The sequence below is a fragment of the Thunnus maccoyii genome, chromosome 5, assembly GCF_910596095.1.
Source record: "Thunnus maccoyii chromosome 5, fThuMac1.1, whole genome shotgun sequence".
NCBI classification, from domain to species: Eukaryota; Metazoa; Chordata; class Actinopteri; order Scombriformes; family Scombridae; genus Thunnus; species Thunnus maccoyii.
The window spans coordinates 34,035,754-34,061,368 of record NC_056537.1 but is presented as its reverse complement, the minus strand read 5'-3'; the positions used below and the strand labels follow the sequence as shown (position 1 = coordinate 34,061,368).

The window sequence follows — 25,615 nt, the reverse complement described above, 5'->3', positions numbered from 1 at the left end:
GGTAAGCACTTTTTTTTTAATGGCTTTAAGCCTGTTTTTCGCTAGCGAAAATTTGCATTAGGGTCAGCCCCATCCTCTCATCCAAATATGGTCAATTCTGGCTCCAAAAATCCAAACTCCAGGCTTCAAAACGGGAGTCAACAAACCAATGGGTGACGTCATGGTGACTACGTCTATTATTTTTTTACAATCTATGAGTGTACCACAATGATCAGGCACCAGATTATGTCCAAAATGTCATCACTATTAGCTAAATACGACATCCTTTTTGAGTTTAACCAACTGGGTTTAGGATATGCTTCATGATCATGAGAAAGCAGAAATTTTTCAACTGTACAGCAAAACCAGGCAATTCATGTGTACGTTGTCTTCTTTGACAACACTTTATTTGCTAAATTTACATATTTGTTTATAAAGTCTACAGTTTTGAGACACAGAGAAACACTGCTTAGTTCACTGACTGGTCTGAAATATCACCTATCATTTGTCAAACTCAGTTGATTGCCATTAGACGCTTTTCAGATTTGAATTCCGTAGCAAAAACTGTGATTACAAGGCTGCAGGTTACACTGAGTCAACAGTGTTATTGGGCAGGTGGTGTTGTATTGGTGCTGCCAGTCACTATTCTCGAGAGGAAAATGGGGGTGGGCAAAACTTAAGAAAAACCCTTTAGTATATAGCAGTCCAACACAATATCACAGCAAACTACAGATTCAAAAATGGCTAGAGAGTTGAATAGATCACCTCTCTGACACACTGTCAAATAATGACTTTATAAGCTTCCTAAAAATAGGATTCATGGCAGAACATTTGTCTTGCATTGCTTTAAATTGCACAGGTGTACATAATGAACTGGTGTATATGCATCTGCTCCTAAATATACACAATATTCAAGGCAACAGGTGTACAGAAAAATTTGACATCCATGTTAGAGAGATCACATATCTTGAATTCAGGACATTCCAGAGCAAAAATTCAGTGGTTGATTAATTGACAATGTCAGAGTCAGATTGCCAACAAAGTACAAAGAAAAATAATTTTAAATGTAGTTTTAAATGCCTGCTAACACCAGCATTTCTGACAGTCCAAACCAATTGACACTTAAAGAGCAACTTAACACCCTATTTTAGTTTGAACATACTCCCTTCATATATTTAGAAAATGCATTCAAAACCCAGACATGCACTCCCACAGGATTTAACCTGCTATGCATATGGTGCAGTACAGTGCACATCACTGCAGATTTTAAATGTTCAGTGAATTGCCAAAAGTGCAGGCAAAATATTGGGGAAAACTATTTTCCACAACATGCTGCTTTACTACAACCATACTGACTACCATTACTAATGTAAGTTTTGTCTCTCCATCAATAAAATATTTTAAATTCTCCAGCAGTATTCCAGAAATGCGAATCTCCACAGCTTTAATGTTGCAGCAGACATCTGCACATCACCACCATCAACTACTGTGACACACAGAAAATGCCTTAGACTGCAATCAGAATCAATTGATAGTATAATGACTTTACTGTACATATATATGGATATATGGATTTATTGTAGTGTCAATTTACTTTTAAGAAAGTTTAGCTCTGCTCTGTGGCAGGACAAACAAACTACAATCAACACTTGTGTCACTCCCAAGCACTGTCACTGAAGAAGCACGACTGAAAAAACTGCTATGTGGTAGAAATGTAAAAGTGCAAGAACAGTAATGATTTGCCACTTTTCATTAGTGCTGCTGTTGCACACGCAGCCTGTAGACAAACAGACACACCAGACATTATTAACCATTTAACACACTGTAACATCTAATAACCACCACTACACTACATGTCTAATATAATATGCATTGCTCTTAGCCTTGCATGTCTGTGTCTCCAACACAGAGATAATTATAATATAGCTTTGTATGCCTGGGACCAATTGAATATTAATGTCTTTAGAATGACTAAACAGTCTCTGACTGTGAAGCAAATCATTTACATTCATGCATTATGCTCTGTGTGTAAAGAGCTTCAAAGTCAAAACTAAATGCTGACATCAGATACAAGAGTTGTACAAAAATATGTGGATTTTCTTTGAAAGACTGCGATTCTAAAGCTGTACTCGAGCATAATACTTGAGTAAACATAATTACAATATTCTAGTCATGACAGATGTAAAATACTACAGTTAGTGAACACACAACTCATGAGAAAATCAGTACCATCTATTCACTCCCCTGCAACTTGGCATCTTGTTTTTTCTGGCATAGCAACCGTCTCCAAGGAGGAAACTGTGGCCAATCAGGGCTTCAGCTGGCTCTACATGGGGGCGGGCATCTTACCGCTGCTGAGACTTCCTGAGCAGCAGGAAGTGGGCAGATGGTGTTTGTTTCTCTCTGTGTGTACGGGTATGTGGATTTGTATGTGTGTGTGTTTCGGTGTGTTGCTAGGAAACTTGAACATTCTCAGTCCTCCTCACTGCTCTTCAAACAGATCCCTGCTTACTGAAATTAATTGAAATGCTGTTAACTAATCATGCACAACCAACCAAAGTCTCATCTCTCACCATCTCCACATTTGTATTTAATTAATTATGACTTCATTAAAATGGATTGGTATTATGCATGTGTGGTTATTTTTGAAGATCATTGAGTCTTTGTTGTATAACCATCAAGACTGTAATAATAGAATTTAATATAAAATCATAAAACATGATTCAAGATAGCATTGAATGGATAACTGAGAATATGAAGTGTATGCTTGAGAATAGAGAGAAACATGGAAAATATGGAATGAAAGTCAGAGGATATTGAATACAGGCAGAAAATATTAAAGGATAGGTTCACAATTTTTCAAATGTGTCTAAAAACAACAGCCCAGTGCCCATATGGACAGTGAAAGAGGTTTTCCTCACTGTAATCATTCCTCCTGTTCATACTGGCTATTAAAAGATCCCCTTCAAATGTGCTTTCAATGTAAGTGATGGAGGCCAAAATCCACAGTGTGTCCACACAGTCATTTAGTGCAAAAATGCATTTAATAGTTGATTTGAAGCTTATATGAGGCTTCAAAAGTCTGAGTTAGTCATATTAAGTGGATATCTGCCACATTTACAGTCTTTTAGCATCAAATTCCCTCTCTGTGTTTCCTCAGACAGTGTGTCCCTGTTAAGCTGCGGGTGAAAGTATAGTAACAAAAAGAGGAACTTTGTACTAAAAAGACTGTAATGTTGAAAGATATCTTCTTGATTCGACTCATTATTAGCTTCAGATAAACTTTTATATACATTATACATATATATTTTTGCACAGAAGGAGGGCTGTGGATTTTGTCCCCCATCACTTACATTGTGGGTGCATTATGAAGAGATCTTCTAATGGTCAGTATGAACAGGAGGAATGATTACAGCAAGAAAAACAAGTTTCAATGTTAATTTGGGCTCCTGACTATTGTTTTAAGAGAAACTTGAAAAACTGTGAAACCATCCTTTAAATGAAGTTACATACTGTATACTGAACGGACAATTATTATTATTATGAAACAATTGCAGGTTCTTTTGTTAGTATAAAGCCTAGCTTTATAGTGATCATTAGCTTACCGCAGCAAATGAATGGTACAGAAAAGAAAGAAACTGGGCTTCCTGTTGTGTCAATGCGCTAGACAATGGGGATAAATAAGACACACAGTTGAATGCCATAGTACACCTGAATGACTGTAGCTGACTACTAGGGATGTGCAGAGGGTTCAGTATTGGTATTTGTATCTGTATTTGTTGAGGCAGCAAAATTATTTGTATTTGTATTTGTATTCGAATAAAAGTGGAAAGAAGCTTAAAAATCCTGTTTTTGTTTTTATTACACTTTTAATTTTAGAAAATTAAAGTGGTACAATAAGTGTTCATGAATAAACTACCTTATGAAGGAGGTCCCTACACTGGGTCTCGAACTGGAGTCTCCCAGATCATAGACGACTGCGCTGACTACTGAGCTAAAACTTTACTCATCACCTCATTGCAGACAGACCTCTACCTATTTATACACCCATAACACAGAGACAGCACAGTATGTAACATGTAGGGAGGAACTACAAATTATTGCTTTGCACTTTTCATTTATTGCCTATTTTTTACAACCTAACTTTGTGGAAAGGAGAAGGGGAACAGGTTTTGGGGAGTCACTTGGGAGCACTTCACATGTGTCAGTAGCTCAGCTTTATCTCTGGGGAACACCCCCAACTCTGGGACTGATGTCTAAGTTAGGAAATGTGCGTCATGTAGCAGGTGGATGTGACTACCCTTGTTGAGACCTGCTGATAGATGTAACAGCAGAGCAGAGGAGAGAGACTGAGATAGTGATGTAACTGACCTGTGCGCTGGTATTTGATGTTTTGTTTTTTTTTTCTTCATGAAGACAAATAATTTTTAAAATATTTGTATGAAACAAACATTCTTAAAAAACCAACTATCTGTGCTTTGCCAATTAACGTATTTGTATTTGGGCACACCCCTACTAACTACTTTACTAATCAAGTAATTGGGTGAAACCCTCAATATGCATTTATTTATCAATATATCAATGAGGATAGACTTACTATTAGAAGCACCTTTCAGAATAACAATACAATTCAACAAACTACCCCCTCCAAAACAGTCAAACATCGAAACCGTCATGAAAGTAGTAAATCAGTGCAGAGCTGTCATATTAGACTGTATTATCTTGCTAGATTTACCTAATAGACTGAGTGTACTGTATATCTGAAAATGAAGAATGTTTCCCTGTCACCTTAGGAAAGTTCCTCAAAGTCACAACTGTTTACAGAGAGAGTGCTCTGTTAAAATCCAGAACACAATTAGTTTTATGGTGTGGACAACTCATGACAAGTGTTCATTTGATTGACATATGAAACAACCACAGACTGCACTGCGTCACACCCACACAGACACAGACAGAAGGACTGACAGTTTTAATTACCGTGATAACACCTGTCATTTCACAGCCCAGTCAGTAGTTCTGAAAATAGCTCATGCTAATCAAGAGTGTGTGTGTGTGTGTGTGTGCCTGTGTATGTATGTATATGTGTGTTGTATTGTCCTGAGTGAAGAGCTCCATCTGTAACAGTCATTACAGATAATAACCATAGACAGTCCTATAATTTATGCAGTAACAAGAGTAAATGGAGAGACAAAAATAAAAGAGAGCTGCCAGTATGAAAAGTCATGGTGGTACTGATGATAATGATGGTGACAGTGGTGATGATGATGATGGTAGCCATATATCCTTCCATACTTAAGTCAGATATGCAGGTCAGGGTCAGGCTAAACTAAGATGGTAAATATGGTCAACATTACCTAATACCTTAACATTGTCATCACAATGGCAATGATATTAGTAATGCTGATGTTAGCATTTAGCTCAAAGCATCACTGTGCCTAAGTACAGCCTCACAGAGCTGTTAGCATAGAGGTGCACTTAAAGCTAGCATGCTAGCTTGTACTGTATATGTGGTTCTTTCAAGGATAGGAAAAAAAATGAGTGCTCTGTTGTGTTTATGTAAGTTCCTATGTTCTTTTCGTGCAGTGGTTGTCAACTACTTTGTGCTGATTGAAAAGTTATCTTCAAAGTAAAATACAAGAAAATGCAATGCCATCCAGGTCCTTGGTAACAACACAAATTTATGCATCAAATTGGCAATAGGCAGGTGGCAGACATCCATTTCAACATGGTAGGGGAGGGGGACAGGAAGCCAAAAGGTTCATATGAAATGAGACCTGAATTTTTTTTGACAATCACTGATATTCATGATGCTTCTGTGTTAAAAGGAGTTCTCTGTATCACAAAAAGGGAAAGGCTTTCAAAAAGGGGGCCAGAGGGCAACAACATTAAGTTAGTTGGAATCTATAATATATAACATATGTAGGCAGTGCAGTTTGAGCTCAGTGCCCAGTGCTCCTCAGGTAGCATTGAAGGCTAATCACAAAGAAATAAATCAGAATGGAAATATAGCTGCTAGCGTCAATGATCAGGGTTCAAGCAGACTGGGAGAATTTGGATGCTTGCTTCTTATTTAATTATTAATGAAATGTGGTTTTCATGAAGGCAAGCAGAAATAATGAGACACAGTCAGCCCAAGAACTTAACGATTTAGCAATGAGACCAGGTGAAGTAAGGCAGAGGCAGGGTGTGAACCCTCAGCCTTTGGATTGGGTAACTCCTTTTCACTGAGTTACTGGCAAGGTCAGTGTTGAGTGCATGAACAAAAAATATGTAAGTGTGTAATTCCACAAAGTTTTTGACACACTGGATACATTATGAATTTAATAAATTTTACAGTTACTTAGGTTAGTTGTATACTTTTAGCATAATTTGATGTATTTATTTTAAAATGGAGATGAATAGAGTTTAGTTTTTTTAAATGTGTGTAATTGTTTTGTCTGTGTTCATGTGACGTTGAGTCTGGTCTTAAATATTAACCAAATGGAATGATATTCATGTACATGTATCTGTATTTATTCATGAATTTATTCAGTTAAAGTTTTAACATTTCTGAGATACAGGCTAAAACGTAAAGATCTCTGCAGTAGCGCCACTTTTTGGCCGTTTGCTCTGAGATTTTGTACACTCCTTAATGATGTCATAAATCTACCTACCAATTTTCAGGTTGATTGGACATGCACAGTGGAAATTACAAGCTGTTGAATTTTGATTGGCTGCTGGTTGCCACATTGATTAAGTTATCAAAGCAATATTTTGAGACAAGTTAGAAAATGTAATTATGAGGAATTGTACCAAATTTGAACTGATTGAGAATTGAGAAAAAGTCACAAAATTTCACATTTTTAGAGCAGGAGACCATAGGAGGAAATATGCAGATGATGTGAGAGAATAAAATGATGCAAGAATTTTGATTCTAGGCCAAGCCGTTTTTGAGATAATTACAAGAATGTAAACTTGATTATTACAGCACCACCTTGAGGTCAGTGAGTGTCATTTTATGTGCCCTGGTAGTGGGTGGAATTTGCCACCCACCTGACAATTTTGGTGTTTCTAGATATTACGGATTTTGCTGCAAAAACATTTTTAGCGGAAAAAGAAGAAGAAGAAGAAGAAGAAGAAGAAGAAGAAGAAGAAGAAGTAGAAGAAGAAGAAGAAGGAGAAGAAGGAGAAGAAGGAGAAGAAGGAGGAGGAGGAGGAGGAGGAGGAGAAGAACAAAAAACAATAGGGTTCCAGCCGCTTTGCTGCTTGGATCCCTAAATATATATGAAATGTGTGTCTCATGCTCTCTCTTCTCTTCCCTTCTGTCCTGAGAGGAATACTGATGAGGGCCATAATCTCAGCAGCTATGAATAATAAACATTCTTACATCACCAGCTGAAAGGAGAGGAGGGACACAGATGGAGCTAGAATCAAAGGAGAATGTGTGACCACAGCAGGGAGACACAGAGAGACAAACACAGATACAATTTAGATTTTCTATTCAGTCAATGGTGATGTGTCACTACAGGAAAAATAAAACTATCACTATTGCTACAAAAAAAAAATCACTACTCTTAGTATTACTTCAGATGTTTCTAATAATAATGCCAATACTATCAGTAGCTATCACCATTGCTGCTACTAATACTGCTGCCACTGACCCCTAATGTTATAAAACTGAATGTGGCTGTGTCACATTCTAGAATCTGAAATGCTTCCAGTGGGCATCTGAACCGTGGCAGAGACAAAGCAGAACTGTGGCGCAACCAGAATTTGACAAATTGATATACAGTGGACAGGTCTCTGCATGGTCTGTGCTCTGGTTTACATGCTCTCATGTGTGCAGCTGCAAGACTCGGTATTTAAGTACACTATGTCTGGCTGGCATGCAAAGTGGCGCACTGGAGACATCAAAATACACGGTCACACCTATTGAGCATGGCTTCTTGTAGCTCCTAGTGTGGAGCTCCACTACATGAAATATGCAAAACAAATGTCAGATGTATGCTAGTAACATTTTATAAATAGTCTTATTCTCCCACTTCTGGGAATACCATGCTAACTGCAGCAAACGTTTCAATATAAAGACACTGGAGATTACTGAAGAGGTTTGTTTAGTTGAGGTCTTGTGATTTTTCTGACTTTCAATTTCAATTCCATATTCAAAAAGGAGTAGGAAGAAGTTAAAAACTTTTCTAATCCTACCCCCCATTTTTTTTTTAATAATAAACTTTTATGATTAATATGAATGCTCAACTATTCACAACCGGTGTCCATGATACCCATCTCTATAAAATCAAACAAAAACCAAGGATTCAAACAAAACAGTAAGAAAAAATACAAACCAAACACTCAAACAACACAAGAACAAATCAGTCAGGTTGGAAACAAACAAAACATCACAATTCCATCCCATATCCATTCAATATATTATTTTTGAAGAGTCTTAAATTTTATTAGTGTTCCACATATTTTAATTTCTTCACTACATACATTAATTCTCTTGATTATGGCTCAATGATATTTTGTATTTGTCCTTACTAAATGTTGATTTTTTACTCTGTACATGATTTGGGCAGTGTTGAAGTCAACCAGATCTTTAAATTTTAGTGCTTTTCATTTAATAAAAAGTGGGTTTGTTGGTTCAATGTAAGTAGTTTTGTTTATGATTCTTATTGCTCTTTTTTGAAGGAAGAAGATTGGATTAGTGTTTGTTTTATATGTATTTCCCCACACTTCCACTAGGGTTGTGCCTGAATACGAAGATGTTATTCGGCAAAGCACAAATGTTGGATTTTTTTTTTTATGAATATTTGTTTTGTACAAATATTTTGAAAAAGAAAACATGTCAAATATCAGCACGCCGGTCGGTTACATCTCTGTCTCAGTCTTTCTCCTCTGTTCCGCTGTTACGTCTACCAGCAGGTCTCAACGAGGGGAGTCACATCCACCTGCTACATGACGCATATTTCCTAACATGGACATCACTCCTGGAGTTGGGGGTGTTCCCCATAGATAAAGCTGAGCTACTGACACACGTAAAGTGCTCCCAACGGACTCTCCATAACCTGTTGTTCCCCTTCTCCTTTCCACAAAGTTAGGTTGTAAAAAAATAGGCAATAAATGAAAAGTACAAAGCAATAATTAGTTAGTTATAATTAGTTAAAAAGTAATTCCCTCAAGGACAAGACTATAGCAGTATGGTTGTACACACACAGCCTCAGGGCGTGTAAACAATGCTGAACCCTTCCACTACTAATACTTCTACTTCATCGACTAATTCTGCTATTACTGCTGCTGGAGGAGTAACAGCACTAATAGTCATACTGATGCTATTGTTATTATATTAGTTGCAATTGTAGTAGTAGCAGCAGGGGCAGCAATAGTGGGATTACCAGCTGCAATTCTGCTGCTAATTAACAAGATTCAGTGATCAATAATGTGTTTATTGTATAATAGTAAATCCATAGAACATTAATGCTATTCTCACCGAGCAGTGCATCTACAAAAACATAAAACAGTAGACCTGAGGTATGTGTATAGGTATTGAAAAGAGGACATCAAAAGAGAAATGAGATAAAAAGAGAAGATGAAAGAATGAAAAGGCTCTGCTATAGGTCTCCAGAGATACATGTAGGATTTGGTGGGATTTATTCCAGCAACATATAGATTCAACTCCTATTTCCCCCTCTGCTATACTCATATTGTCTCTAGCTCATTGCACCTTCTCCTCGTCCTTCCTCCCATCTCCCTTGTCTACCGTGATCCTCTCCCCTCCAGATATCTTCTTCCTTCCTCCTCTTATACATCTTCTCTCATTTTGGTCTTTTCTCCCCATCATATCATCTTTTTTCTTCTCATTTCAACACAAACCTTTAGTGCCAAATCACAGTATTTCTATAAGATCTTCTCATTACTGTGAACTAGGGCTGTGCGATATAACGATATATATCGTTTGACGAGAGCAAAATGTCTATCGTTTCATATTTGCTCTATCGTTTATATCGTTGTGACACATTACACTTTTTATGGCAATGTTTTTCTTCATTTGGAGTTTGTCCATCTTTTGCGCGGATTACATTGATAAATTACTCTTCTTGGCTTTTTACTGGCGAAGCTTTTATTGCACTTACAGTAACATAACGAGTTTAGTTGTCAACTCTCCACTGCTGTCTGTCTCTACTGCGCTGAACACACGCGGAGGGCTCAGCCCTGGCCACGCTGAGAAAGAGCAGAGAAGCAGTGAGACGGTGACCATAAATGACAGAAAAACTCAGTAGAGACTGTCTTTATTTATGTTATTTACCAAATTTATGTGCACTATTTTAATTTCAGCTCAGTGTGTGAGAGTCTCTGCTACAGCTGCAGGGTTATAACATAACCGCTGTGAAACAAACAGAAAATAACGTTTTATTGAGCTGATTCACCGGCTTTCTCACTACCAGTTCTCCCTCTCTTCATTCACTCTCTAGCTCACTTGACCACAGCTGCTCTCTCGCTCTCTCTCTCTCTCTCTCTCATGTCTTATTTTGAAAATGAGACGGGAAGCCGAAAGAAAAGTCTAACTTAACTTTTAAATGAGGAAAAATGTCCTCACCTTGTCCTAGAGTGGCAGAGTTTACCACTCTGATCAGTCTGACCTCTGTCACACCTCTGAATCCGGAACACCTGCATGCTATGTAAAAGCACACACGGAGGCGGCTTTATCCCGGTGGGGGGAGACGGAGGGGACGGATCAACTATTTATTCACTGAATTAAAATGTGCTATATTGGGATAGAGTTTGTTATCGGGATATGAAATGACCTATATCAGTATATGAGATTTTGGTCATATCGCCCAGCCCTACTGTAAACTGACTCTATGCAATGATATGGGGAAGTTAATGTTTTAATTTAATTTGTAGTTCAGTGCTTTGGGGCTTAAATAAAATGTTTTGTAAAAAGTTAAGCTGGAAAGATTAGCAGCCTTTTAGATTGATAGCATTGTTCCATTAAATAATATCCAGTTATTGAAGCTGGTAGAAAAAATTGAAGACCAAATCCATAAACATCCATATTAGTATACACGCGTGAATAGGAGTAAATACCATCAAGATTGTGCTGTACAATCTTCTTTTCTTCTTTATAATTACATGCTGCTGTGAGGAAAACAATTACTGCAGTGCAACAATCATTCTAGTTGGCTGTCAGAACGTAAATGACTTCTGAACGTATGAAACAGCAGCATCAGAATGACTGTGAGGCTTCAGTAATGTGTTCAGACTTACAGTACAGATGTGCAAGTGATAAACAGCATTTAACCCTTCTGTGCTGAGGACCAAAAGGCAATCCATACTGAAAGTTGGGAATTTTTTGGAGCGTGTTGGACATTTGTCAGCCAAATCTACAAATCCACATAAACTCAGAAACACAACTCTACCATGAAGCAAATTCAGCTTAGGCTGGCTCTCTTTGGGTGAGCTGGCTTCACTGAGCCTAATACTGGCCGTCCTGGATAACCTGTATTATGAAGCTGGTTATCAACCAGCTCAATCAACTCTGGGTTTTCCTATCCAGCTACAAGCGCGTTTATGTGAATGAGGTGGTGTTGTTATTTACGAGCAACATCATCAGAACCATGAATGAAGTACTTTATATGATATGAGATTAAACAGTGATATGGAAAATTACGGTTATAATGACAGTACAGGGATATTCACTGAGGTGAAATGTATACAATATAATCACATGCACATAAAAAAGTAAAAAGGAATTTCAGACTGTTTCTGCTACCAAAGCAGAGAGGAGAGGAAAGGTAGTTAATGTCTGATGAGGTCCATCTGACTGAAATCTTGCATTTCTAATCATGGAGCTAATCACAGTGTGTGGATTACTTTCTAATAAAAGACAACAGAGGATTCAGTTTTATTTCTGTTGTCATCACAAAGTCAATTCATGTTATTCTGAGCTGCAGTGATGGAATCATAGTGTAAAATCATCGACACTGGTAGTTCTCCCTTTGGGGATAAAAGAAACTTTGCACAATTAAAATGCAGCTAATCATCATTATGTGTTTAGTGATGTTAACTGTCTCTTTGTTTGTTAGCAGCTCTGTTTTATAACTAGTGGGAATGGAAAACCAGGAAAAGTAAAATGATTCTACTGAATATATATTTCTCTTTTTTACTTGTCACTTTATGGTAGACCCAAGACTTTTGTCCTGTAGGAGTTGATCAGTGGTCAGGTGTTGGTAAGGTGTGATCCGATCCCCTAAAGTTAACCTGCTCCAGAGTAGGTTAACTGTTCAGCACAAGTTACCATGGTGATTTATTAAAGTGAGCCAGCTTTGTGATACCAGAAAACCTGAGTTAAGCTCAAAGATAGCTCCTAACCCACTAATCCCGCTTCGTGATACAGGCCCTAATTCACAGGCTCTGTTTAACAGCTATTTTCTGCCTTTGTGGACTACTTCCAATGTAGCTTCCTTTAAAGATGTTTGTTCATTGAACAGGACCAATAGTTTTGGTGGTATTTAGGATATTGGACAGCTGATTCTGAGGACAATGAGACTGTAATTGTTTTTCATAGTGCTGACTCTTCTGGTGCGGAGTTTGCTTTCCCATCTTTGCTCCCCTGTCCTCTGCCCTGTGACCTGGAAATTGGTCTAAAGCAAGATATCTTGATAACTGCTGTCCAGTTTGCTGTTAAATCTGCTATAGATTCTCATGGCCCTAGAGACTGATTACTAATGATTCTGTTGACTCTGATATTACCTCTAGCACCACCATGATGTGAGATGAGCTGAGCTTAGCCACCAGGCTTAAGGCAAGCCCTAGTCATTTGCAAGCTGCTGGTGGTAAGCAGTTGCTAATAGCTGATCAGCAAAACAGCTGACATTTGTTGACAGTCGAAGGCAAAGAGTGGAGTAGGCAGATCCAGATCCAGATAACCCAAACTTCAAGACAGTTATCAGGATGTCAGAATGAATTCAGTATTGCATTAAAAATGATATGGGATATGTTGGTTGCCGCAGGTTCCAGCCAGTGAGACAATAAAATACAAGTCAGGAAGATTTTGAAGGCTTGTCAGAATAAAAACATTGGACAGCCTTCTATAATACTAAAGAAAGGATTTTACACTAAAGCTATCACAGTGACATCATTTTATCCTCCATCTAGATGACCATAAGGGAAAATGTCCATGTTACAATGTAACGTACAAGCAGCATGTACTTGCATGTATTTGATTGGTCAGAGCACTGCATTGACATATAACATTGCACTGTAGCAATAATTGAGCCATGCTCAACTTTTTTGCACAAGCCTTGTGTTGGCATCCATTCTGTATCAACCACAGCCAGTATATAAAGCTGGATATAGCGAGGTGTGACATCAACCGTTGGTTGGAGCTGGTTTGAAGCCCACAGTTGCAGCTTAAGGTCGGCACCATCTTTTCTGTTTGGAGTCAGGGCCTTCCAAATAAGGAGTGCGAGGTGTTTCCTTTTACGCTCTGGAAACAGACTCAAGCTAACGCTAACGCTAGCTTACTGGGAACACTGAGCGCTGCATAAGTAACATTAAACTTAGTGAAATATTGTGACAATAGTGCGACTCAGTACAAGCCCTGGAGCCAGGGAAAGCAGCAGGAGAGCCAACTGTCAATCACAGCTGTCAATCAATGCCCACATGTTAGACATCAAAGCTACTGTAAGTCTTCAAGTATGAAGCAATCATTTACAAATGACTACCAGCACACTTATTAGAGGGCCTGAATTTAGAGATCGAAACCATAATGACTCTTTGAAATAAATGATTGACTTAGTATGTCTAGAGAGGAGTTGAATTTTTTTGAATTGGATTCAGTTGGAGCATCAAGTGGCTGTCGGGGGCACTTTTAGGTACTTTTATATTCTCTTCAGCTTCAATCTGTGGTAATTGTCACTTGGTATCAACACAGTGGTTTCATTGAAGTGCTGATGTCTGTCTGAACATGGTCTTGGTTCATGTTTCTAACACAAGAAATTGGGAATCCATAAAATTGTTGTTGAAAAAACAAAAGAAAATAAAAGGCACTAAAAATACGGTATATCTCATGCTTCACACAACTTTGGATACATTTGACACACACTCTCACACTCCCTGAAAAATTCACACATGTCCATTTGAGGGGCCATTTAAAATATAGAGTAAACACAGAACCTCAAGCACATCTGCAGACAATGTTTGTTTTTTCCTGCATTATAAGATAAAGATGCTTCATAAGACAAATGGGGAATTTATGCTCTCCCGTAGCTCCGCTACGAGCTTTCACTGCTCACAACAACTTCAGATAACTCAAACTAAGTTCCCAAGATTCCAAAGATAGTGGTTTGAGGTACAATCCCCCACAGTTACTACCAGAGATAGTGTTTCAGTTTTCACACAGTGCTACATAAGACTGATAAGATGTTAGCAAATATGAGACTGCACACAATTGCAAATACACACATAGCTGTATCATTCTGTTTTTGTCACTTACAGTACATATGACTTATCTTCATATAAATGGAGAATGATGGGGCAATGGGAAGAAACTGGGTTGGGGGAGGGGTTTAAAGCTTTTATCAAAAATCTTGCTTAATATAAACAACATACTCGGTAATATTTCAAACACAGAAAAACAATCATAAGCTGAGGTTGGCAACCCTTCTCAAATGGGAGCCATATTTGATTTAAGTTACACAGAAAGAAATGCTTGATGAAAAATTTAAAGTACACTGCAAAATCAGTATGTGGCAAAGAGGCAGAGCAGCAGAAGGTCTGCAGACAACGAGTCTGTATTCACTGGATACAGGAGTACATCAATGACTTGCTTCCATATATCAGCTAAAGAAGCTTCTTTATGTTAATATCTTTCATCTTCTATCCAAAACGACTAACTTTAATTTTGGAAGACTAGCCATAGGTATAAAACAGAATTATACATACAGTATAGCACAAGATAAAGTAAAAACACAATTACCATTTTTAAAAAATGAAGAAAGGTCTGAATTAAAAACAATATGTGTGTGTGTGTGTGTGTGTGTGTGTGTGTGTGTGTGTGTTACAGTATATGTTTTATATATGTGTGTATATATATGTATATATCTGTATAAACTTTATTTATTAAAATGCAAGTGAACTACTGTAATATGAAGCATTACAGTAAGTATACAGTATTACAGTACAATGCACGTTGTTGGATTACATACCTGTTCTGTTTATGAAACGTTTAAATGATTGAGTTGTTCTCCTAACATTCAGCTGCACCCTTTGACTAGCCTCAGCCATTGTAAGGCCATGATAAAGAAGATTGTCCACAAATGTGGCCCTTATGTATTTCATCAGGAACGTGCCTATGTCCTTGGCCTCTTCTACCTCTTCCTCTGTTTTGCCTCTCTACCATTCTCCACACAGCCTTACTCCTCTTTTTCTTCCCGGCTGTTGACCCTGTTAATTTCCTTGTTGTTCTTCCATTGTCAGAAATTATAACACTGTGCTGTGCTCTGTCTATATACATATGCTTGCCAACTGAAGGTTTATGAGATGCACCTCTGAGCTATTTTAGAGAACTTGTTGATCATTGGTTGATCTAACACTTCACACATTCCCCTTCATTAATGAAAGTCGAGATTCACCTGAGAGCAATTCAGGACACATTTACCAAAAAAAGTCTAATAGTTATGCATAGAAAATATGCTTGACAGATTAAGAAAACTGGTTCAACCATTTTGTATGTAATGAACTAATGCCTACAGATGTTACTTGTTTCATTTGTCATTTGCTGCCGCGGTGGTAAAAGAGGGGGCTGCACTAGATACGCACTAGTGCTTGAATCCTGCTGACCGGATTTTAGGAGAAAACCCCGTCTGACTACAATGTAATTGCAATGGCAGAGTGGCACTGTCCATATTTCCGCTCAATAACTCCACCGTTATTGTTATCTGCAACTGCAGAAGAAATGGACTGACTCCATTGAGCTATCTATCTTCTAGCTTGGCACAGCGCATGCTATAGTTATGTGTGGCACTTTATGTTTGTCATGTCTTAATTCAAGGCTCCATATTGTATCATATTGTTTATTTTTTAGTTATGAAGTTATCATGGGTGCATAAAGACCATTTTGCGTAAACATCTAGTAATTGTTTTAAGTTAAATAGTGTAATACTAACTCTGCTAGCTTTGCCATTTTTCTATGGGATTTCCCATTGTATTAATATGTTGCTAGCATCATGCTAAGTGAGGATTAATGTCCTGTAGCCAGTTCAGTTTGTGACGATAAGTGTCATGTTGTGAAACAATTTTTTAAAGGTAAAAGTCCTGCATTCAAAATGTATGCAACAGTAAACATTTTTATCAGTTAAATGTAGTTTAAATGTCATCAGATGAAGTCTTCAACTGTTGCTTACTGTCGGAGGAAAACCTCCGGAACATCTACTCCCTCTAAAAGATCATTTATGATTTCTCATAAATAGACACTAACTCATTCTGCCAACATTTAACATAATTTGCTATTAATTTTGGCTCCATGTAAAGTGAATAAGCATGATGCTTCCCAGATAATGTTCGTCTGCCTTAACAATGCAGTTTACACATTTTTATAACTGCTGATTTATTACATTTAAGTTCTACTGAGTGAAACACGAATTTAGCAGAAGACCTCAGTAACATATAAAAAGTGTTTTGTCGGGTAATAAACACTATCGGTGTCTATTAATAATAATTTAAAAAAAAAACATGAACCAAATTAAATTAGTAAACTTGACTTTTGGTTTTCCATATTTAAAATTTTTGGAACTCTTAAATGTAGATGTGTAGCAGAAAACAGAATATTAATACCGACCGATCTGGTGTTAATGCTGTGCCACATGCATAAATGCTCACATTACTTAAATTTAGAGACGCATTTATCATTATAAACACCGGACACAGCTGCAGGAACCACTCCATTCATTGTAAAAATAACTAATCGTATAAATCCTCCATGGCCTGTATGCATCTTGTTGTGTAGCACCATATTTCTCCCCCTTCCTCGGACGCTCCACATTAAGTTCTGCTCTGTTATATTAAAATTCCAGTTTTAGGGAGAAGAAATACACGGGTTATGCTCAAAACATTAGGGGCTGAAGCAAACAAGACGCATTGACTACCTTACACAGAGACAGACAGACACTGCATCTGGACCACTCACATGGGTCACCTGGTGGTTGTTGGTGTGCACTGCAGGTACTCTTGGATAAATGATTTCAAGCCTCCTTACTGCCGCGGCGGTATTACTGCTGTATTACCAAGGTAATCATGTCGATTGAAGTGAGTGACATCTGTGGATATTTTGGGGGGCAAGACTATTCAACACAGATTTAGTATAATACATTTTGATCAACATGACATAAGCAATTGATAATGTAGGAAGCAACAGGCAATTGAACATAATCATTTGCATGAATGCACCAAAGCATTTGCAGATCATTCAAAAGAATGAGAAATTGCTTTTATAATGTGCACAAGTGACTAGATGATGTGGAGGCTGAACAAGTAGTTTTGAGAATTTTATTTCTGATCTGAGAAATGTACTAAAGCAACTGAGAAAAACTGTAAGAAGATGGATGCCAATATAAAATAAAGCTATGAATGCTTTGAACACCTATACAGCTTACTACAATCCCATACTGTAGCCAAGCAATAAATACTAAGGTCATAATACACTGAACTCTTCAGGATAGGGCTTCAGAATAAACTGAAAAATGGCCACCATGGGAAAAGTGTCTTCAACAGCCTTATGAAATGATGGTAGGTGACTTTGTTTCTTTGGCAGAGCTAACATCATTGTGACATCATAATCATTGTTATAGTTTGGGAAGGCTGGTTTTCTAGTATTTGACTGATCCCCTCTCCTTCACAATGATGCTTCTCTATTACACAGAGCTCAACACAACCCATTTCCCTCTCACTGGGAAAACTGGGAAAATTGGTCACATCCAAACATCCAATCATCCTGCTTCCCATTGGTTTGGTTAAACAACAACTCCCCACCTCACCTCCGCATCCTCCACCAAAAAGTTACCTCATAAGACAGATAATGCAACATACATAATGGCCCCGATACTGATCCTTAGGCTTGGGACATCACAGGGACTAAAAGTCAGGATATCTCGGCCTTTGCTGCTTCGAGTCAGTACCTCTAATCCAGTGACTGTCAGTTTGAATGTGACCTCACTACACAACTAAATGTATTACATAAAAGTGACAGTTTTATCACACTCAACTGTACTCATGAACATGCATCCTTTTACAACTAAATGAAGCGCCCTCTCCACAGTTTTCTTGGCATCCAGGTTGCACATGGAACAATCTCTTAAATAACCATATTTTCATCCTAACTATTCTTCACTACCTCTAAAACATGATCTTACTTTACACCTCTTATGATGTTTTTACCTTTTTCAAATGCTCTGAAGTGTCCATTGATTTTCGGTATTAGTTCAGTTGAAGACACGTTAAAGAATCAACCATTTATAGCAAATAGTTATGGTTAGATTTGGTGGCAAAGGCACTGCAGTTTGAGGGAGATTCCCTCCAGACAATGTTTTATAACGATACAGATATATAAAAATATTCTGTTTTGAATAATAATGCGTCTAATGTGGTTTTCACAAAAAAAACGTTAAGTTACCTCTTTCCTTAAAAAGACATGTACTCCTTCCCCCCTCATTGAAAAATCCAGAATGAATAAATACACAAATATTGTTGGACACAAGACGCTTCCTACTTTGTATATGTGCAATGAGGTCACAATTGGCTCCAAACTAGTTGTGTCACAAATCATGCTTGTAGGTACATGCCTTAAACTCAGATTTAAGGTGAGCACATAGAAACGTTACCCCTTCAGATGAATGTGGAAACAAACTCTGCACATACATCATTCTGTACAGTGACGAGAACAAAATCCAACTGAAGAAGCACTAAGAACACATTTTTTAGTAGAGGGGGACTTTGAAGAAAGAAGAAGAAATTAAAGCCTCAAGGCTGAAAGCATCAACAAACACTTTGCCCTCGACCCACAAATGGTACATTTTTCCAGGACGTATGCAGGTCCTTGTTTGTGCTTTAATGACAGCATGTTTTTCTGTATGCAGGGATGTTGTTATATGTTTGCCTTTGTGTGTGTACTCACATGTAGCGCAAGTGGGGATTCTTCGAGAAAACACGAGGCTGGATCGTACGCAGGCTGCTCCTCGTAATGGTTCTACAGCAAAGACACACACACACACACACACAAGAAGATTTGATGAGTAAATCTCAGGTCCATGACTTGGAATTATAGTCAATCAGAGTGGAGGAAGAGTAATACAGGAATAATTACCAAAGAAGACAATTCAAGCAATAAAAGAGTGAAGTAAGGAATGATGGGAGGAAGAAGAGGAAGAGAGACACACAAAAAAACAGAACACAAATAAAAAACAGCAAACATGTTTAATATATAAATTGTATCAATTTTCAATTCTGCAATCACAAGTTATTAGTTCTCAATGCTGAAAACGCAGAACAAATTAATATCCAATCTACAGAGCATTCAGTGTGACACCTGTTGCTAACCATTGTTATTACAGTTAACTAAAAATTAAAAGCTTAACACTAAAACTAGGTGTGAAAAAACATTTTAGTTAACTGAAATAAAAATAAAAACCAGACCATTTCATTTAGAAAAGAATGAAAACTAACTAAAACAATATTGCACACATAACAAAACTAACTAAAATAAAGTAAAAATATACAGAAAATGTCTTTAGTTTTAGTCTTTTTCAATTTGGTCAAATTTACAACAAGCATGAGGAGGCATTGGTGCATATGTTTATTGAGAATCAGATGTCTACATGACTGTGAGTCAATTACCTTCACAAAGTGTTGTTTGTATTGTAATACCTATTCTGAACTTCTTAAATCTTGCCCCTGACAATTATAATTTAAAAAACTAAAACTAATACTGAAACTAATAAAAACTAAACTAAAACATTTTTGAACAATGCAAACTACACTGAAATAAGCGAGCCCAGTCTGGAAATGAACTGAAATCAAAAACAAAAATTAAAAATAATTATACTTATTAAAATACTAACACTTCAGTAACCTTTGTCACACCACTTTTGTCAGGACTACTGAAGGAAATTGAAGGATTTAAACATGTGCTATCACAACAGCCTGCCTCAGATACATGATTTTTGAGGAGAATATTTTGGCTGAAATGGAGACAACAAATTTCAAACAGAAAACCTGTGTTACAGTGGAAGTGTGGAATTTGAAAGATGTGGCCAAGTAACTGGCAGGGAGGGTCTGACAAAAAGGTTGCATCATGGGAAGTGTAGGATCCAGCTACAAACATGACTGTGACAAAGTGGGTGAGACCCACACCATTTGTCCCCATTACAGTTTGTGTTTCTTTCCATACTTGTCATTTGTTTAGCCAGTATATGTAGCATTGTGTTCACATATTGTGTTTACCATTGTGTTTCATTTATATTTAAACCAGCATTTATGGTTTAATCAAAACAGACAAGTATTTATGTTAACTAATTGTTTATTAATTTAAATCCTGAGTTTCCTGAGTTATAGATTAGTTTGTATTTCCTACCATACTCACCATGCTTTCCATGAGTGATGTTAGTGAGATTTATTTTACTTAGTTAAAGTCTGTGTAAAGAGAAATCAGAGATTTCTTTTTAAACACATTATACATGTTAGAAAGTAATTACTGAAAACATGTGAAAAGACTATGAACTATTTAGTACTGAATTGTGGAGTTAGAGCACTGTCATTGCTTTATACAGACTTTAAATGTTTGATTAAGTATCTATATGAGTTGTATTTATTTTAGCTTGTAATGAGGATTATGTCGTGGATGATGTCTTTTGTGTAAACAGTGTCGACTGATACAAGTAGCATTGTTATATGCCAGTTGGGAAAGGACAACCCTGTAAGAAATGTGGTTCTGCTTAGTAGATTGGAGGGCCTATTTAAGGGGATAGATGTTGGTTTAGAAGAGCAGAAATGAGAGGATGACAGTGTAGCTGTGTGCACATGATCATGCCTAAGTTTGAGTTAAGCCAGTTAAGTTTGATTTGCTTGTATTAATTTATTTTTTTGTTACACTAGACAGAATGAATAATTTTTTACTCATTCAACAGGAGTCTGATTCTGCCTCCTACCACCTTCCAAGCCAATCTGGTCAGGCTTCCTCACAATGACTTTTAATACTCCCCTCCAACTTACCAAGAAACTAATCTTATCACAAATAAACAAATTATATTCAACAAAACATTCAACCCACAATAACCCCCACCCCCCCATCTCCCACCCTTAAGTCATGAGAAAGCATGGTGAGTATGGCAACAGACCAAAGAGAGCTAGAGTTTAACTCAAGAGACTGTAGACGAAATCAATAAATAACTGAACTGAACATGATTTAAGCAGTAACTGTAATGTAATGTGATGTAACATAAACACAAACAAACCTGGGATAGTATGCACTAGTAATGCTACAGGTAAATATTTCATACTGGCTAAACATAAAATGACATGCATGGTTAAAAATATGTCAAAGTGTAAATGGGGCGAATAGTGTGGTCTCTTTGTCACACTTATACACCACCTGTAGATTTACAATTGGTCAGTAATGGATGTTGTGTAAATAAGTAAGACTGTAAGATGCCGTTGACAGCTCTGAAAAAAACATATTTTGAAGGCAGAGATATGCACTTACACACAAGTACATAAAGGTTTATTTAGCAGATATTTACTATATTTATTTGCAGTAAGCAACCGAATCACTGTGATAAACTTTAAATACTTTGAGGAAAAAGACCAAAATTAGTCTGACAGTCAACCAGCTGTTGTCAATTAGTGTACTCATTATCTCCCACAATAGCTCCTCTGGATATGAAGGTGAAAATGAAGCTGCAGAGGAACTTGCAGCTCGGTTTTAATCAGCTAGTTGTGAGTGGGAGATGTGCCAGTGTATGTGCCCAGCTGGAGGACTGGACTCATTCCACGGAGTCGTGGATGTGCAGGAGCATCCCTTTGAGAATCAATGCAACCTAAAGCTTCTGTTTCTTCTTCTTTCTTCACTTTTAATTTGCTGTCTTTAGCCGTGACTGGACTGTGGCCAATGAGACAGTATAAAAAAACAAATGACAGATGTGTCTCAAATGACAGATGTGTCTAATATTATCTGTCAATTAGGGATTATGCTTACAGCTAAGCATATATGAGTCATGAGTTGAGTTTTAGGGTCGTACAAGAGTATTGCTATGAATGAGAAAGTCTATTCCATACATTAAATGAAGCTTTAAACTAGACATATTTAGCTGTAATGGCTCAGTATAAGAACAATGATGTTAATACCTGAAGTAAAGTTGTTCTAATTGAGTTAATTTCAAGACCAGGACCCCCTTTCCCAAAAGCATCTTTAGGCTAAGAAAACTGTAAAATCCATTTTACAAACTTTCTTGAGAGAGATATTTCCCTAAAGCATCATAAATTACAGTAGGTGCTCTTAGAAATGACCATAGACTAACACCATAGACCTCTACTAACTTGTAGAGGTTTAACAGTAAAAGCATAATTTGTCTGTGCTTTCTAAAACCATTACACATCACTGTTTAAAAATAATGATGTGTTATGGTGTGACAACACTGTGGTTAAGGTCTGGTTAGGTTTAGGCACAAAAACCACTTGGTTAGGTCTAGGGAAAGATGATGGTTTGAGTTGATGTAATCACTTGGTCAAGGTTAGAGAGACATGTTGTGTGGGTTCAAGTTACTATTTTCTTAATATTGGACCACCTTTGTGTCATGGCAACAATAATAACCACAGGGTTGAGATTACAATAAAGTAAAGATTACAGTAAAGTATTTTATTTTTTTAACTGAACTGCACCACTGCTCAGGGTCACTCAAATGTGACTGTATGTCGTTTTTAGGCGACTAATGTTACAACTTATTGTGTTACCTTCCAGACAGTCTCCGTCCAGGCAGCAATGATCAAATCAATGTTTATTAGAGAACAGTGTGGGCTTCTGATTTCTTTTCCTTTTCTTTTTTGATAAAGTAAAGGATCTTTACCCATAGTCTAATATATTCCTCTCCTCTGGCTGACATGCCACTTTCCAGATGCTCCATTTTCAGTTTGCACATCTTTGTATTCCAGGGTGTGCATGCCATTTGCTTATACAGGTCTAAAAGTTTACTTTCTTAAGTGGACTTCCACCCAATAGCTTGTAGGCCTATTATAAAAAGCAGCAAGCCGAAAGCTTTCAGTAGCAGGTCCTCAAAATACTGGAATTTTAAAGCAGTAAGCCTGCTGAGTGGTGATTTTTCAGTTTAATTGCAGAAAAGTGGGCTAATTGGAGGCTAAGTGGACAGTAATTCTTAAATGAGAGAAGCTAATCAGGACAAAGTCCAGCTGTGACACAAGTTTAGAGCCAAGGGAAAAACAGATTCAAATTAACCACTCAACAAAATAATTTTTCACCATGTCTCCAATAAATGTTTGATGTTTAATGTGAATCAGCAATATTTTACCTTGCATTTTTTATAATAGACAAGGAGTCACATTTTGGGTCAAGGAGCCAAAAGGTGCTACCTTTATTTTCATTTTTCTTGCTTCATTCTTTGCATAGCAGATGCTCATAATTCATGTTGTACTTTGGTTGTTCAGATTACTTCTGTTATCAGTGCAATGCATCCATTTTTATACTGCTGTAATAACACTTTCAGTTCTCTACATGTTATGTTTGTCCCAGAAACATTTCATACAACATACATCTAAGTTAACTATTGGAACAATTGAGTTCCCGGCATTAGTCTGATGAACAGGAATGGAGAGAAATATCCCCAACAAGGCAGTATAGATGTGATACACTGTAGAACCATTTAAGCGCTATGTACAAACACACATAGAGGAATGTATACTTACAGCCTCTGTAAGCCGGTGTAGAGCTCCATATCCACATCCCTCAAAATATCCAGACCAGTCCAGTTCTCAATGTGTCTGAAAAGAAGGACAGAAAAGACACATTTAGTGTGTGTGTCAAAGGTGTGTTTATACTGCATAACTGTTTTAGGTGGGGATAAGGTTTGGTTCATTGGTTCAACTAGGAATGGATTGGAGTTTAGAGTTACTTAAGAATTCAGGGAAGTTAAATATTGAGTAAGTAAATTAGGGTTAGGATTTTTTTTTTTTTTTCAGATTTATCTGTGATCTAAATTTAGTAAAGTATATATTTTATATCTAGTCACTAACCTATGTAGGGTCCTGTGTCTGTATAGGCACCATGTGTGTCTGCCAGTGAAGGTGGCTAAAAGGACCAAGGTGAGCTGCGGATGAAACATATTTGAGCGTTCATCCTCATGTGCACCCATTTGTCCATATGGGCTAATGACTGGACAAAATCGGGATACAAGTGGGGCACTTCAGAGTGCAATCTGTTGGTCATGTACATTTTTTAAACACTGGTTATCATAGGTTAACGAGTTAATTCATGTACATGCATTTTCTGTGTTTTGATTTTCACCACACATTTTCCAACTTTTTCCATATGTCGTCCATTTGGGATCACTAACCCATCCAAGGCCCACACCTTGTTTACTAAAATTTTCACTTTCTTTCTAGTGTACTGTCTGATTCAAAAGAGCAGCATGCAATACACACATTATCTGCATTACACAATGATACAAATTAAGTTACAACCTAAAGAGACACATGTCATGAGATTCACAAACCAGCAGGAGATCAATGTGCCTTATAAACATGGCAGCTTGTTATATGGAAAACTGGTATAACATCATCATACTGACAGACTCACAGCCTTCTGTAGTACAGCAATAAGAATATAGCAGGGGAGGTGGGAGTATTCAGCATACACACGCTTCCTCTGTGACATTACACTGCAGGTTTACTGCAAACAGCATAAACAGTTCAATCAGAACTTAATGTGGCTCTTCACAGGTTTAGTGTTGTGTAGACATGTTCTGAATATCTTGGCTGCTGTGGTTTTGGTAGCCATGAAAGTCTGTCGCATGGCCTTGTGGGAGTCCAGCAACAGAAACAGGATAGTGGCCTTTTGGATCCAGCAGCGGATGGCAACAAATCAAAACACACAAATCACATCGCACTGAACATCTGTTTACCCCAGAGACCTCCTCCTGGCCCTGATTCTGTGTGTGTGTGTGTGTGTGTGTGTGTACGCTCCTCTCTGTGTGTTTGGTTACAGAGGTATGTGTGGAAAGATCAGTTAGAGGTGCTGTTTGTCCATCTGTCCTCCTGGAATTGATTCATCACCAAAACACCTTTGCATATTTACTTTCTCTCTCTCTGATACTCATTACTCCTGTTCCTGTGCCATCCTCACACATAACCATACACACAAAAAAATAGACATGCAAACATTGTACCATGCAATGTTTAAACAAGTACCACCGACATCTTAAAACATAAGGTGCACAACTATTCATTTTTATATATATTGTATAAGACTGCATACACACTTCATACACAAAAGCTGTGCCCTAGTTTAGGAGCCACCATGAAGCTTCAGAGGCCTGAAGACCAATAGACTAAAGCTGTTTTTCCATTACATGGTACCAGCTTGGCTCAACTCTACTCT

The 25,615-nt window shown here is 37.5% G+C and overlaps 1 protein-coding gene across 2 annotated transcripts in view; it reads right to left on the bottom strand.

The window, feature by feature from the left end:
* Positions 1 to 24,000, bottom strand: part of LOC121896669 (NT-3 growth factor receptor-like) — a 229,921-nt gene extending 205,921 nt beyond the window's left edge. For both annotated transcript variants that reach the window (XM_042410583.1, XM_042410584.1), the window contains exons 1-2: positions 23,926 to 24,000; positions 19,130 to 19,201 (exon numbers count right to left, since the gene is read on the bottom strand). In XM_042410583.1, coding sequence (XP_042266517.1) covers positions 19,130 to 19,201; positions 23,926 to 23,954 — 101 coding nt within the window. In that variant the 5' untranslated portion in view covers positions 23,955 to 24,000. The remainder of the gene's footprint in view (positions 1 to 19,129; positions 19,202 to 23,925) is intronic.
* Between the last annotated feature and the right edge of the window lie 1,615 nt (positions 24,001 to 25,615).